The 15,072-nt window shown below is 43.8% G+C and overlaps 1 protein-coding gene across 2 annotated transcripts; it reads left to right on the forward strand.

The window, feature by feature from the left end:
- Positions 1–1,092: 1,092 nt before the first annotated feature.
- LOC117041563 (alpha-1-antitrypsin-like) lies at positions 1,093–11,624 on the forward strand. 2 transcript variants are annotated; one of them, XM_033140488.1, is made up of 5 exons: positions 1,093–1,174; positions 2,594–3,281; positions 7,029–7,299; positions 8,930–9,077; positions 11,238–11,624. In XM_033140488.1, the coding sequence occupies exons 2-5, from the start codon at positions 2,615–2,617 to the stop codon at positions 11,439–11,441; spliced, it is 1,290 nt and encodes a 429-aa protein (XP_032996379.1). In that variant the 5' UTR covers positions 1,093–1,174; positions 2,594–2,614; the 3' UTR covers positions 11,442–11,624. The 2 variants fall into 2 exon arrangements, with proteins under 2 accessions (XP_032996379.1, XP_032996387.1); XM_033140496.1 differs by having other exon boundaries at positions 1,102–1,174; positions 2,476–3,281.
- The last annotated feature ends 3,448 nt before the right edge of the window (positions 11,625–15,072 follow it).

The following is a 15,072-nucleotide window of genomic DNA, read 5'->3' on the forward strand; positions in this document are numbered from 1 at the left end:
TATATACAATATCTGCTCTGAAATTGTCTGCTCTGTTATGCCCAATAAAGGTTATTGAATTGAATTGAACTCTGTCTTATTCCCATTTGGAGCATAAATTCCTGTTATCACAATTTTCACAATTACCTTTCCCCACTTGTATACCCAGAATTCTACCTTCATTGTCCTTAAAAAAAAAATGTTTTGCTTCAAATTTTGGGTTAACATATATTACAATGCCTCTCTTTTTCTTTAAATCTGAAGATATAAATTCTAGGCATCTAGGAATTCTCATTTGCTTCTCTTTTTTCCCTAGGTGGAGGATGGAGAGATGCAGACAAGCACATAGAGAAACCTCTTGACCGAATGTAACCTACTGCAGAAAGTTCAGAGTCAAATCTGTTAAACCAGCCACTGTCCAACCCACTGCTGTCATGTGATCCCTGTAAGGTTGCCCATAAGGAAATGTGACCCATGAGCTGAGAAAGGTCTTCCCCTCCCTGCCATAGCCCATGGGCTCTCCCCTGACTCCTCCCTCTCACTGCTTATTCCCATCTTCCCCTTTCCTGTTTCTCACTTTGTCACCTTCTCTACGGAGTCTTTGCACATCTCATTTCTCTCTCCCCCCCCCTTAGTCCATTATTCCAGCCACCCCTGCTCTCTTTATCCCTTTCATTTTCTGCTCCCATACCATTATCATTTAGTTAGCTGCTCTGTCAAGGAAGTGGAGGAGTGGGAATCTGCCTTTCCTGAGGCATTGTTATAAGTGGAGGAGATTCAGACTGGTGCAATAAGGTATCCCTTATTTATAGTATTTTTAGATTGCCCAATAACCAAGGCTTTGCCCATGGTTTAAAATAATAATAAAATATAGAAACAGAGAATTGTAGAGTTGGAAGGAACCATGAGGACCATCTAGTCCAGGAAACGAGTGGCTTGAGATCCCTTTGCTCAGGGAAATTTATGCTTATTTATTTAAAATCCAGCTCTTTATCAACCTGTAGTACCATTGTGCAAAGGTCGGGCGGAAGCTACAAATCCCTTGCATCACATTTTGTACCTGACTCCCTTTGGCAACCCATATTTACTCTGCTTAATGGTTAATAATGAATACTGCGTACAAGCCTGGTATATAAATTACAGGTTTAAGAAGATCGTAGTGCAGAAGGGTGCTGCAATATTCTTTTTGTGATCTGTAAGTAGGCTATACATTCTTTTTCACTCCTCTCTCTAGCTTGCTTTGGCATAGCTTATGATTTCTGCTGTATATCCAGTGTTTATTTCCTTTCCTTTTCTGGGTTAACATCCACGCAGAACTAAATCAATCTCTGTTCAATGTTCAGACAGATCGGATTTATAAGATAGATCAATGGCTATATTCTAAGTGGGGCTTAATCTCAGATGCAGCAACTTGTTATGGTTGCATGAAATCTCACCCAGTCCCATTACAGGACTGGTTCATCAAATTGGAAGCTCAGAAGTTCCACAACAGGTGGTACAGAGCAGCCCAGTAGAGTCAACTGCTGCACCATAAACCACATGGACATGGCAGATGTCAGAATCTTCCTCTGCTATGTAAAAGGAAAGGGTACCACTGCAGACTTCTTAAACAAGTGCCTGCATGTTCGGGCCAGCATCTAAGAATATGAATTATTTATTTGGTTCTGTGTGTGGCTGGGTGCATAAATAACTGGAACTACTGACACAGTTCTATTCCCGTTCAAGTTAATGGCAGAATTTCATTCATTTTATGACAGAGCAGGGATAAACCAAAGTTGCCTAAAGGGTGTCAGTTAGGATTCTCAGGTAAGCATCAGAATGAAAATGAAATAGTCTTTGCTATTCAAAAGTTGATTTCAAAATGATATGTGAAAATAACTATATACATAGATACAGGCATACATAGATACAGGGATGCGGGTGGCTCTGTGGTTTATCGAGCAGAAGGGCTTGTCGATCAGAAGGTCGGCGGTTCGAATCCCTGCAACGGGGTGAGCTCCAGTTGCTCGGTCCCTGCCCCTGCCAACCTAGCAGTTTGAAAGGACGTCAAAGTGCAAGTAGATAAATAGGTACTGCTCTGGCGGGAAAGTAAACAGCGTTTCCATGCGCTGCTCTGGTTTGCCAGAAGTGGCTTAGTCATGCTGGCCACATGACCCGGAAGCTGTATGCCGGCTCCCTTGGCCAATAAAGTGAGATGAGCGCCACAACCCCAGAGTCGTCCGCAACTGGACCTAATGGTCAGGGGTCCCTTTACATTTACCTTACATAGTTGTCAAAATTAATATTACTAATTTAAATTCCAAGAAGTGTGAAAACTTGAAAGTATCACAAAGAAATATTCCATGGTTAGAATGTGCCAGTTTTATTTTTAAATAATAAACTATTTTAAAAAACCATTGAAACTCTGAAAAACACAAGCGTGGAAACAATTTTCTATCAAAACACTATTTTGTATGTGATTTAGTGAAACTAACAACATTCTTACGCCACTCACAGGAAAGGTGAATTATTTCTATTGTATAAATGTATAGGTCTAGGGCAGAATTCGCCTTTGTTGCAGAGTATGCATGCATTTTTGGATCGATCCTTTAACATCTTGTGTGGGAATTATTAGCAGAAGAATTACAAATCCCAAATGAAGCTGGTCATCACCCTCTCCTTGTTACTGATTAGTCTTGAAGTCCAATGCCATCGTCTCCCAGGACACAACGATGACCAAGCTAGCCAAGGAGACAAGACATTACTGGAACATCCACATCTTTCTTCAGAAGAACAGAGACAGGATTCCTCCAGCTATCTTAAGATAGGTCCCAGTAATTCTGACTTTGCATTCAGATTCTACAGGAACATAGCTTCAGGCGCAGGTTCGAGGAACATTTTCTTCTCCCCAATCAGCATCTCTGCAGCTTTTGCACTGCTGACCCTGGGTGCCAAGTCGGAAACCCAAAGTCAGATTCACGAAGGACTCGCGTTTAACCTGTCAGTGACTGAGGAGAATGAGATACACAAAGGATTCCGCCACCTCATCCATGCCCTTCACCGCCCGGATAACAAAGCACAGGTGAAGATGGGAAATGCCTTGTTCATTGAACAGTCGTTGAAGTTTCTGCCTAAGTTTTTGGAGGATGTCAAAACCTTCTATGAAGCAGAAGGCTTCCTCACCAACTTCACCATTCCCAGAGTGGCTAAAAGGCAGATAAATGATTACGTGCAGAACAAAACTCAGGGGAAAATAGCCCATGCACTCGAGGACCTTGATCCGAGCACTATACTGGTTCTTGTGAACTATATCTTCTTCAAAGGTAAGTTGAAAGAGTAATTAAACCAATGGGACAGGCAACACAAAGTTCCTTTGAGAGGAGTGCTCTAGTTCAGGGCTCCAGTCAGCCTGGAATTAGGAGCCTTGGAACTCACTCCTACAAGAGGCAGTAATGACCACCAGCTTGGATGGCTTTAAAAGAGGGTGGGACAAATTCATGGAGGAGGAGAAGGCTTTCAATGGCTCCTAGCTATTTGCTATGAATCCCAGTTGCTGGAAACCTCAAGAGGGGAGTGTGCTTATGAACTAATGCCCTGCTTGCAGGTTTCCTGACAAGCATCTGGGTGGCCACTGTGAGAACAGAATGCTGCATTAGATGGGCAATTGGCCTCATCCAGCAGACTCCTATGTTCTTATGCTTGCAGTGCTGTTCTGGGAATTTCAGTACTGGGGGAGGGAAAAGAGGCACCTTTTCTCTCTGCCGCCCCCCTCCTCCTACACTTCCCCTGCTGTGCTGGGTAGCATTAGAAGTTTGCCAGTCCCAAACCTAAGTGCTTTTACAGTTATATGGCAGAGATGGGCATTCCATGCTGGAAATTGAGAAAAGGGAAAAGATGTGCCTCTTTTGTTATTTGAGAGATGAAATGGTTCCATCTTCCTTTCTTCCTCCCAAATCATCCCTATAATAGCTCAAGGGGTGTGGGGGGGCTATTATAACTAGCATTAGCATTCATTGTGTTAATAATGTTATTATTACCATTCTGAAGAAATTTTAAAATATCCCTGTTCACCCAGTCATTTGATTGCTAACAGATACTGCTCCTTGAAATTATGAGCTGTAAGGATAGGCCACTGTTTGTAAATGTTTTTAGATGTTCTAAATGTGTTCTCAATTATCTCAATGTGCTTATTCATTCATTCTTTTGGATAGTGTTGTCTTCCTGCTTTGCTCTTTGTCATCCTGGGCTCCTTTGGCAGGACAGGCAGCATAGAAAATTAATATCTTCATAAATTGTTGTTGTTTAGTTGTTTAGTCGTGTCTGACTCTTCGTGACCCCATGGACCAGAGCACGCCACGCATAAATTAGGGCATGCAAATTCCAGCCCTAATCCCAATTCCCCACCCAAGATGCTTAGTAAGCATACCTACCCTAATATTGCGTACTTGCTGTTCTCATTCCTGGGCACTATGCGTATAAAGTATGATCATACCACTTTAAACAGTCCTAGCTTCCCACAAAGCTTCCTGAGAACTGTAGTTTAAGGGTGCTATTCATCTTACAGAGCTACAATTCCCAGAGTGCTTTTACAATCAATCTCTTTTGTCATCCAGTGGACTCTCTCACTGTGATTAAACTGATCTTCCAAGGGCCTTAATCATGCAAGGAGCCTTTCTGCTCCACAAGTTACACTAGAAGACAAGGAAGTGGAAAGCACCCACATGACCGTAGGAACAGGGCTAAAGCTCTGGCCCTACAGCTCTTTTCTACTTCTTTTGCCCTTCCACCATTATAATATCTGAAAAGGACTAGAATCTGCCTGGCTCCTGCTTTCATTAGACTGTTTCTCTCTCCCTTTCTCTGTGGACTGGAGTACCATCGATCTTCTGAAAGGAACCTTCCGTCACAAGTTCTTTTCAGGCAATTTATGTAGCTTTTAATTTTTATTCTTTTTTAAAAAAAAAAAAAAACCATCACATTTCTGTATACCTAGGAGGTCCTCCCCAAATATTTAAAAAAACACCTCTCCTGTTGCTTCCATTTTGTGACCATTTTTCTTCCAAGCTGATAGGCATTCAGCCAGCTGACATCACTACTAAAGGGAACAAGTGGGATCTGAAACGCAATGTTGCAAATATATATCCCTGTTACAAACATGTAACGATGGGAGCCTTTCAAGGCTGTGATACCCATTCATCTAAAACTTTCAAAAGCTGCTGTGCTCACCTCCTTCTTGTGGGTTTCCCACAGGCACCTGGTTGGCCACTGTGAGAACAGGATGATGGACTAAATAGAAAAGGCAGTTGGATCAGATCAATGGCCTGTTTGCTTATGCCAGGCATGCCCAAAGTCCATTTTGGGGGCCTAATCCAGCCTGCCCATGGCAGTTTATTTCCTGGGGAAAAATTCTTTAAAAAGCTCAACAACTTCAATCCTAAAAAAAGGTCAACAACGTTGGTTGGCCCTTTGGTCGGCCCTCACACATGTTCACTTCATGAAGCCATCTTTGAAAAGAGTTTGGACACCCCTGGCTTATGCCTTTTTGAAAAAAATAATGTTGTTCCTGAAACAACAGGGAAGGGCAATGGAGATCTCAAAATGTTGTGTTTGTAGTTGGGTTTTAGAGCAGAATATCGCGCCAATGAAATTGCAGCCTGCCATGGAATGTCAAATTTTAATCTGTTAAGCAGAGCAAATTCCCAGTAAACATGAGCAGTTGAAAAGAAAAGAAAACAAAACATGCTAAAAGGTTCAACTTAATGATTAGCTCAAAGTCAGAGAGGATGACGAGATAAGAGACTTTTTTGGTAGAAGCTTCATCCCTTTGCGTGGCAAGGCCCCATGACCACCCTGTTCCCTAAGGTGCAAATAACTAGACAACACACAGCTTATTGGGTTTTGGGGATCAAGTAAGGCCACAACTTTATTGGTTACAGATGCCATAGGCATTGAGGTAAGCAACGGAGCATGACACTCCCGCCCGTCCGCCAAGAGCGCTTCTAAGGGTGAAGACAGTGGTCTGCATTGGAGAAATGGTATGGCCCTAGCCCATGTCAGGGCATCAGGCAGGAGCTGCTCCTCCCGGATCCTTTTAACAGGATCCCCTTATTCATGGAGGGGCAGACAGAGGCTACAAGCTCCTCTCCAACCAAGTCTAGGCTTACCCAATGCCTAACCGCCTTACAAAGTTGTGGCAATTGTTACGAGGCAGGCAAAAACCCAAATGGTGGAGCCAGTTTGCCAAATGGAAAAAAAATTCCAGGCCGACATCTGAATCTAGCAACCGGCATTGTCCATAGCAAGGTCGTACCACTGGTAAAAAAAAAAACACCAACCCTAATCTGAGGGACGGTGGGCGGGAGAACCAGCACAGCGAGGGAGAGAGGCCAAAAGGCCCTGCCGGCTCGATATTTATCCTTCCCCTGGGCATGGTACCAAGTGCTGCTACTGGTCATTGGTAGCGTGGCCAGCTGATGCCCCATGCATCACTGCCGCCATTCGCCAATTTGGTGGCAGGAGTACAATCCGGCTGGCAATAGGCCGGTTCATAGGGGAGGCGCAGTGCCCGCCCACCCCAGGAGGGCCACCTGCCCCAGGAGGGCAAATGGACTTACTCTGTGGGTATTCCACTGTGTCCCATTGACGTTTTCACCATTTTGTGTTCTGTTTGGCAAGCAGCCACTACAGTTATTTTATCTAGGTTTTAGGATATATATTTTAATCACTCACTTCTATGCCTCTTGCATTTCCTGTACAGTCGTACCTCAGGTTACATATGCTTTGGGTTGCGTACTTTTCGGGTTACGAACTCCGCTAACCCGGAAGTGCAACCCGAAGCGTGCACGATTCGCACATGCGCAGAAGTGTTTTCACGGTCTGCACATGCGCAGAAGCGTTTTTTTCGGGTTACGTACTTTTTGGATTACATACAGTGACCCGGAACCAATTAAGTACATAACCCGAGGTACCACTGTAATTACATGATGAAAGACTTACCTATTGTACACAAAGTTGCCTTTGGAGGGAATTAAAAGTCATGCAACTCTTTTGCCTAACCTTTTTCTTCAAAGCTTACTGGCAACACCCTTTTGACACTCACATGATCCGGGAAAAGGACTTCTTTGTGGATGCAAACACTACGGTGAAAGCCAGCCTGATGTATCGAAAAGGCTACTACAAATACCTCCATGATGAAGACTTGTCTTGCTGGGTGGTGGAGATTCCATACAAAGGAGATGCCACGTCATTCTTCATTCTGCCTGACGAAGGAAAAATGGAGCATGTGGAAGGTGCATTGGCAAAAGAAAGTCTGTCTAAATGGATAGCATCTTTTAAATCAGAGTAAGTATTTTCTCTGCACTGTTTTTTCAAATGCTGCTAATTCGAAGAATTGAAGCTTTTTGTTTTAAAACGATACCCCCACGCACACATTTTATTTAGATAGATAGATAGATAGATAGATAGATAGAGGTCACCCCATAGCCCTAACCCCGGCTACTGCTGTCAGCCCCCTAACCTCAGCTTTATCTAGATGTGGGTTTGGGCTGGCCGATATCTGGTTTTCAACATTGTGACATATCACCAGCTAAACATTGTGATGTACCGATAGATCACAACAAAATCGAAAATTCTTTCTAGTAGCACCTTAGAGACCAACTGAGTTTGTTCCTGGTATGAGCTTTCGTGTGCATGCACACTTCTTCAGATAGATCACAGATAGATCACAGTGTCTGAAATAAGGATGGAACTATGCAGAGGCAAACTATAGGGCTCATGTCAGGATGCTGCCAGTGGCTCCTGACTGGTTGCCCAGGAAAGTATAAAGGTTTCTTGCTATCCTTTTTCATTTCAATATTTACACAGAGAGGCTATAGAACCCAGCCTCTTGTATAATGGCATTGTCCCAAGTGAATCTCCACCCCCCCACACACACACACCTCTCCCACTTCCTCATTCATCATTCTCATCATCTCCTCTGTGGGTGCTGCTATGTGCCCTCTGCCTTTGAGCTCTTTGTTCTCCTACTTTTATGGGAGATGGAGGGTCTGGGATGCTTTCTGATGACACTGTGTCAGCCAGCTGCCTCTCAGCTTCTGCCTCCTCCTCCTCTCCCATTATTTCCCAACTTTCCCCCTCATCTGCCTCTGAGCTGTAACCCCCCACAAACCCCTGTTGTAAATCAATACTGTCTTCCTCTTCCTCCTCCCTGGAAGGGTCAGGATGGGGAGGCGGTCTCCATCATTCTTTCTCTGCCCAGTCCCTGACACTGATGGTTCCAGTCTGCCTGATGAGCTACCTGTGGTCTTAAAAAAAGCTACTGCCCTGTTTTCGAGTCATAGGCTCCCAAGGTGTGAGGTGATGGGAGCTTCCCTGGGAGTGAGTCCTCTGAATCTGAGGAGCCCACTAAAAAAGCATTGAGAAATCTCCATCCCATGGGCCTAATGGAACCCATTAGGGGCCCTAATTTGTCCTATTAGGTCATCTCTCCCTAAGCCACATTCAGCTGCCCACACAAAGCGTCATATATGATGTTAGTTGTGGGGCAGGTTATGACACAGCCCCTTGGCATAATAACCGTGGTTTGCAGGTGCTGCCAATCAGCTGATCACCAGCACTTGCAAACCCCTGAGAATTTGCCACCGTGATTTGATTTCAGTGGACATTATGGCAATATCAGTCCTGCACGCCTGTCAAAAAGGCACATGGCGGTTGCTGGAGGTCAGGATCTGGCCTGCAAGTTAGATCTAGTTCCTAACCCCCTCTACTAAAGCAATGTCTTCTGGCCTGCGAGAACTTGGAGCGGAGAAACAGTGACCCTTCAAGACCTTTCAAGAGACCCTTCCTATGCATCGGGGCCCTTTTCCATGCTGGAATGTGCATCAAGGCCAGGGAATGTCACTGTGTGGGTCATGACTCAACAGCTGAACACCAATGAAATAACATATGGATTCTTTTTCTTTTTCTTTCTCAGCAATGTACGTCTTTTCATCCCCAAATTTTCCATTTCTGCATCCTATGATGTCAAAGACTTGTTGCAGAAGATGGGTGTGCAAGACGTCTTTAATGATGTCGCTGATCTGTCTGGAATTACCGGAGAACGTGAGCTGAAGGTTTCCAAAGTAAGTGCTTTCCCTCTTTGATCAAGTGCTTCTTTAAACCTTCATTTGGCCCTCGGTTAAAAGAATACTTGCCAAAAATTACCTCCAATCATTTCTCAGAAGCACGTGAAGAACATCTGAGAAGGAACTCTTTTTGTTGCTATTTTTCTCATTTGCAGGAAGCCATGAAAATGTTGCAAAATGTGAATCACAGATCCATACCATACACTTAAAGTGAATTCAGTGCACATTTAAAGTGCATACTTTATACTGCAAATAATCCTGGAAGCTGGAATTTCGCCTTCACAGACTTACCATTCCCAGAACCCTTAACAAACTACAGTTCCCAGAATTCCCTGGGGAAAGTCATGTGCTGTAAATTTGCATTGAATGTGATTTTATTTATATATATATATTATTTTAAAAAATTACATACATTCTTTTGAACATCCATTAATATTCATCTCTTATACAAATTTTTGACTTCCATCAACCACTTCTCAAGATTTTTATATTTCCTAGACTCAGCCACAATTCCTTTTGTGCTGCATTTCTAGGCATAGGTCCTTGCTTTCCAGGTCTGAGCAGAGATGTATTATTATTATTATTATTATTATTATTATTATTATTCCCTGTACTTTCTTCAGGAGAACCCTTGTTTTACTGCTGAATTTGAGCAAATGGCAAACAGGTTTTCTGCATTGTAATTTGCTCTGATTTAGCAGTAAAATGTGGGTTTTCCTGGGGGTAGTGCTGGGAGCAAAAAAAAACAACCCACCCACAAATACAAATCTTGGAAACTCAAACCTGTGCATAGAAAGCATGGAGTGATGGGAAATGTGGGTGAGCCCTCAGTGACATTGGTGTGTCTTTAGACTGACACCTGAAGAATGTATTCTTCCAGGAGTCTCATGGTTAAATGTGGATTGGATGGTACATTGTGTGTCTAGTACATTCATTTGCTTATCAGACAAAACAAGGTTATCTGGGCACTGAACAAAAGAGAACACTGAAACAATTCAAACTGCAATTCAAATAAAACCAATGAATACGGCATAAGAATGCATAAGAGTGCCTGTTTCCTGCTATATAGTCCCTTTTGGACAGAGATGAGTCAGCCATGGTACTGCCTGCTCTGGTAACTTCCAGAATGCATTATTGCAATCTCTGCTTTGTGAGCAAGCCCCTGAAAATGACTTCAACTTCAGATGATGCAAAATGCAGCAGTCAGATTACCTGCATAACCCACATCTTAAAATACCTACCTGGCTGCCAGATTGTTTCCAGGCCAAATTCAAGGTGCTTGCATTAATGTTCAAAGCCCTAAATGACTTAGATCCCAAAGGTCTGAAATACCTTCTCCTTCCTTACAGCCCCCCTTGGTTGCTAAGACCAGCAAGGGATGTCCTCCTGGTAGTTTCACTGCTCTCAGAATTCAGGGAATAAGGGCCTGGGAGACAGCATTCTCTGCAGCAGCTCCTAAGTTATGGAATTCCCTCTCCACAAAGTTGTATCTTTGTTTTGTATTCCCCATCAAGTGCTGAAGACACACTTCTTTATCCTGACTTTTGACAGAGCGGTATATTTTGGGACGCACCATATTCTTGTGGACTGTGGAGACATTTAGAAGACCCCATTTCTCCTCAAAGAACTACAATATCCAGAGCAGTTTAACATTCAAGCCCCCTTCCTGGGGAACTCTGTGAATTGTAGTTCTGTGAGCAGAAAAGTGGTCTCCTAAGAACTCTTAGCACCCTGGACAAGCTACCCCCCGGATTCCTTGGGGGGAAGCCATGAATGCTTAAAGTGGTACAGCACTGCTTTCAATGTACAGTGCAGAAGGAGCTAGGTTGCAGTATGTGCTTGTTTGTAGTGTTGGCATGGTGCCCAGGACATTTTCTCCTGTTTGTGAATGTGCTCAGCCCCCCCCCCCCAAAAAAAGGTTGGTAACCCCTGCTTTAGCTAAAAGAGCAAACACCCTCTTGGATTTGAAGGTCATTGTGGACAAGCTATCACAGAGAAAGCAATTACAGTACAGTAGATAGAGCAACTGCTTTGGGGAGGTCTAATGGAAAGATCCTCAGTATGAGAACAATGATCATCACAAGGGTGTCCATATTCATCTGTGAACTACTGGAGAATGTGACCTGCAGACAATGATATGTTGTTCTTTCCTCACAGGCTGTTCACAAGACTGTTCTGGATGTTAACGAGAGTGGCACTGAGGCAGCGGCAGTCACCACGATAGAGTTTATGTTCCGTTCCGCTCCATTTCAACCTGTACTTACTCTAAATTTCAACAAACCCTTCCTGATTATTATTTTAGATAAGGCAACATGTAGCATTCTCTTCATAGGGAAGATCTTGAACCCTACTGTGCAATGAATATTACAAGAGCCAGAGTCTTAAGAGTACAGCCTTTTTCGGAGATTTAAAAAAAAACTGGATTTCCCGCTTTGCATTTTCTTAGCCTAGTCCTGGTGGTGCACATAACCAGTTGTCTCTGGGATGAATAAGAAGATGAGTGACTTCAAAGACATTTTATAATAAAAATGATTTTAAAACATTGTGATATTGTGGGTTAACTTCATGCCCCACCCTTTCGAATCTGCAATATGTTTCTGTCCTTGAAAGGGGCCCACTAATCCCTAGGTGACCTCCTAAATCCTATTTTATAAAATCAAGTCCCTAAGTGAAGCCTGAGCAGATGGTAGATCACAATCAGCCAGTAGATTTGCAGGAGGGTTTCTGCCTCCCAGTTCTTTGAATAGCAACAACAAAATGAGTTTGCCGAGGTAAAGTAGGCTGCTGAAATGGGGGGGGTGGAGCTAACCAGAAGTAGACTTGTGTATGAAACAATAATAACCTTGGTTCAGTTCTGCTTCTGAAAATAAATTCAAACCAACTCAGAAGGTGCTCAGGGGCATCCTGTGTCCTTTAATTCTAACTGTATCTCTTTCACATACTGTATGGCTCTGGTTGGTAGATAATGGGGTTCTGCAGGGGTAAACAAACTAAAACTGAGAAGCCTTCCATGCCCCTATCATAAGAAGCAAATGACTGCCAAAACTCATATAGGCACCAAAGCAACATTTTGTGGCCTAAACTTTCATCTGTACTAATATTATGTCTTAAGAGTTTGGCAGAGTCCTGACAGGTATTGGAGTAGTTGAAGTCTCCCATAACAACTATATCTTTCCTTTTGTAATGTTTGGTAATCTGCTTTAAGAAGGCATCATCCAAGTCTTCAGTCTAGCTTCGCGGTTTATAGCAGACACCCACAATGAGGCCATTGGCCTACTATTTTTACCCATATACTCTCAGTCTACTTTCCCTGCTCCAGGTCATGGATTTCTTCACAATTAAACACATCCTTTACATATAATTACTATTCATCTTGCTTACTTCCCATACTCTGTGCATTGGTATAGAGACAACTGAAATCATAAGTCATTCCATCCAGCTGCTTCCTTCTTGTCATTTCCTGCCCTTTAGCAGGTTTCTGGAGCACCATCATTATCCCCAGTCCTAGGTGTTCCTCTGTCTTCTGTATTGTTATCTCCCTCCCGCTCAGGATCTAGTTTAAAGCTCTCCTGATCAGATTTGTGAGACTCTTAGCAAACACATTCTTGCCAACCGCTGTGGAGTGCTGCCCATCTCCTCCAAAAGTCCTTCTTTGAGGAAGCAGAGACCATGATCCAAGAAGCCAAACCCTTCCTGATGACACCACCTGTGCAGCCAGTAATTTACTTCCAGTATTTTATTCTCTCTTCCTGGACCACGAACTTCAACAGGAGTGATGAAAAAACAACCTGTGCCCTACGGCTCTTCAGCTTCCTGTCTCATAGCCCTTTGCTGTGTGCTGAAGCTGTATGTGACAGTATTGTTTGTACCCACATGAATCAGAAGGAAAGGGTACTGGTCAGTGGGATTTATAAGACTCAGCAATTTCTCTGTCACATCTTTGCATCTGGAACAAAGCACACCTCTCAGGACATCCTGTTACCTCTGCACACTGTTGCATGGCAATGTCCCTCCCCTCCCCGAGGAATTAATGACATGGATACATTATGCAAATTTTAATGGGCGTAAAGACCACAACTTTATTGGTTATGGATGTTGAGCGGTATTGGCTTAGGCATTGGACCCTATCAGCTATATCTGACCCCAACCCGTGTGTTGGAAGTCAGTGAAGGGTTAACCACCAGTAAGGAACCCCAGTGATTAACATCGCACAGAATTCCCCCTGTCATCACCGTTAGGGGCGTGCCTTAGGCCCTCAGCTCCCCAGGCTTCGGACAGGGCCACGCCCCCGGAATCCTTTAACGGAATATCCTTCCATTGAGGGGCAGTTGATGATGCTACCTCCCCTCCCCACTTCATATGGAAATTTTCCAATGCCTAACCGCCAAACCAAGAGTTGTGATGATTGCTACGAGGTAGGTGAAAAAAACCCATTTAGCTAGTCCAATTGGGAAAAAGTCCTACCAGGCCCCCCAGCCAACCAAGGAGACCAACCGAAGTCCATAGCAAGTTCGAAGCTAAATCTAATCCCACCCGTCACTAGTTTAAAGGGACTAAGACACGCCTCCTCCCAGGCCGACCAGATTGGTCGGCCTGTGGGAGGCGCAGGAATAATCTACCAATCGCGCAGGGGCTGGGCTCAGCACCTATGCGCGTGATCGGGTCGTGACGCCCGCAAACCCACCTCCTGCTGATGCGGAAGTGGCCTTGCCTCTGTCCCAGTCACTGGGACAGCTTCTAGTTGGCCACTGTGAGTCAATGAGCCATTGAACTGATCCAGCAGGCATAATAATAATAATAATAATAATATTTATACCCCACCCATCTGGCTGGGTTTCCTTAGCCACTCTGGGTGGCTTACAGAATATATAAAACATAATGAAGCATCAAACACAAAAAATTCCTGGTAAAGGGTTGCCTTCAGATGTCTTCTAAGTTATGTAGTTCTTAATCTCCTTGACATCTGAAGGGAGGGCTTTCTCATGTTCTTATGTTTTTGAAAAATTATCTAAAAAGAGGTAACTTGCTAAAACAGGGTATGGGAACCTTGGTCAGTCAGAGGGTGACATTGGCTGCTATGCAAGCTGTGGAGAACTAGCCCAAAGCCAGGACTAAGCAAGGTAGGGGTTAAATTTTGTGTCAGTTAGAACCCAAAGGGGCGGGCTCAGCCTGGGTATAAAAAACCCCTCCCTGTGGTCAGTTGGGGGGAGTTGGTGGGAGAAGAGAGTGAGTCAGGAGTGAGAGCTGGGTCTAAGAGTCTGAGGTGTAGCATTGGTGGAAGTTAGCAGAGAGGATAAACAGTTATTGTGAAACGTGTTGTTATTATTAATTAGTTGTCTGTTAGAGGTAATAGGCCGGTATCATCTAGAGGTAATAGGCCGGTATAGGACCATCTTTATAAGCTTACTGAACACCGTTTATTTATCAGAAACCACAAGCTTTGTACACAATAAACAACTTCTTTATTCACATAATCCTCGTCTGTGGTAAATAAAGCAAGCAGGTTCCAGTTAGCAGTCTGGTGGGTTGCAGCTGGGGGACCGTTTGTCGTTGGTGCAGCACTCATAGACCCGCGACACAAGCTTCTGCGGACCGCCTTCCAGTAATGGGAAAGAGCATAGGCAAAAGCACTGCTTTTTTCGGGGGGGGGGGTACTCAAGGGCACACAATACTGGTACAATTTTTGTCAAGTGTTAAAAGTGTGGCACCTACTATAAGAACTTTATGGTGAGTACCGGCACCTTTTTTTTTCAAAAGGGGGGGGGAGAGAAAGAAAGCACTAGGGAAAAGTGAATAGACAGAGAAATGTAAATTTTACCTTTGTACAGTAGGCTAGTTTCTACATCCCGCTCCGACCTCCACTTAGATAAACATGATGCATTATCAGAGTTCATGGACACATTCTACCCAAGCAAAAACACTCAAGGGGAGGAAAACAGGCGGTGAGGGAGAAGAATACAGCCTGTGGGAAGAGAAGTATGGAGAGCAGCAT

The sequence above is a fragment of the Lacerta agilis genome, chromosome 1 (assembly GCF_009819535.1).
Source record: "Lacerta agilis isolate rLacAgi1 chromosome 1, rLacAgi1.pri, whole genome shotgun sequence".
In the NCBI taxonomy this organism is placed as follows: Eukaryota; Metazoa; Chordata; class Lepidosauria; order Squamata; family Lacertidae; genus Lacerta; species Lacerta agilis.

Excerpts from the sequence above, each read along its gene's own strand:
- LOC117041563 (XM_033140488.1), top strand. The coding sequence starts at position 2,615 with ATGAAGCTGGTCATCACCCTCTCCTTGTTACTGATTAGTCTTGAAGTC. Across the intron at positions 3,282-7,028 it reads GAACTATATCTTCTTCAAAG|CTTACTGGCAACACCCTTTT; the intron begins GTAAGTTGAAAG and ends TTTTCTTCAAAG. Across the intron at positions 7,300-8,929 it reads ATAGCATCTTTTAAATCAGA|CAATGTACGTCTTTTCATCC; the intron begins GTAAGTATTTTC and ends TTTCTTTCTCAG.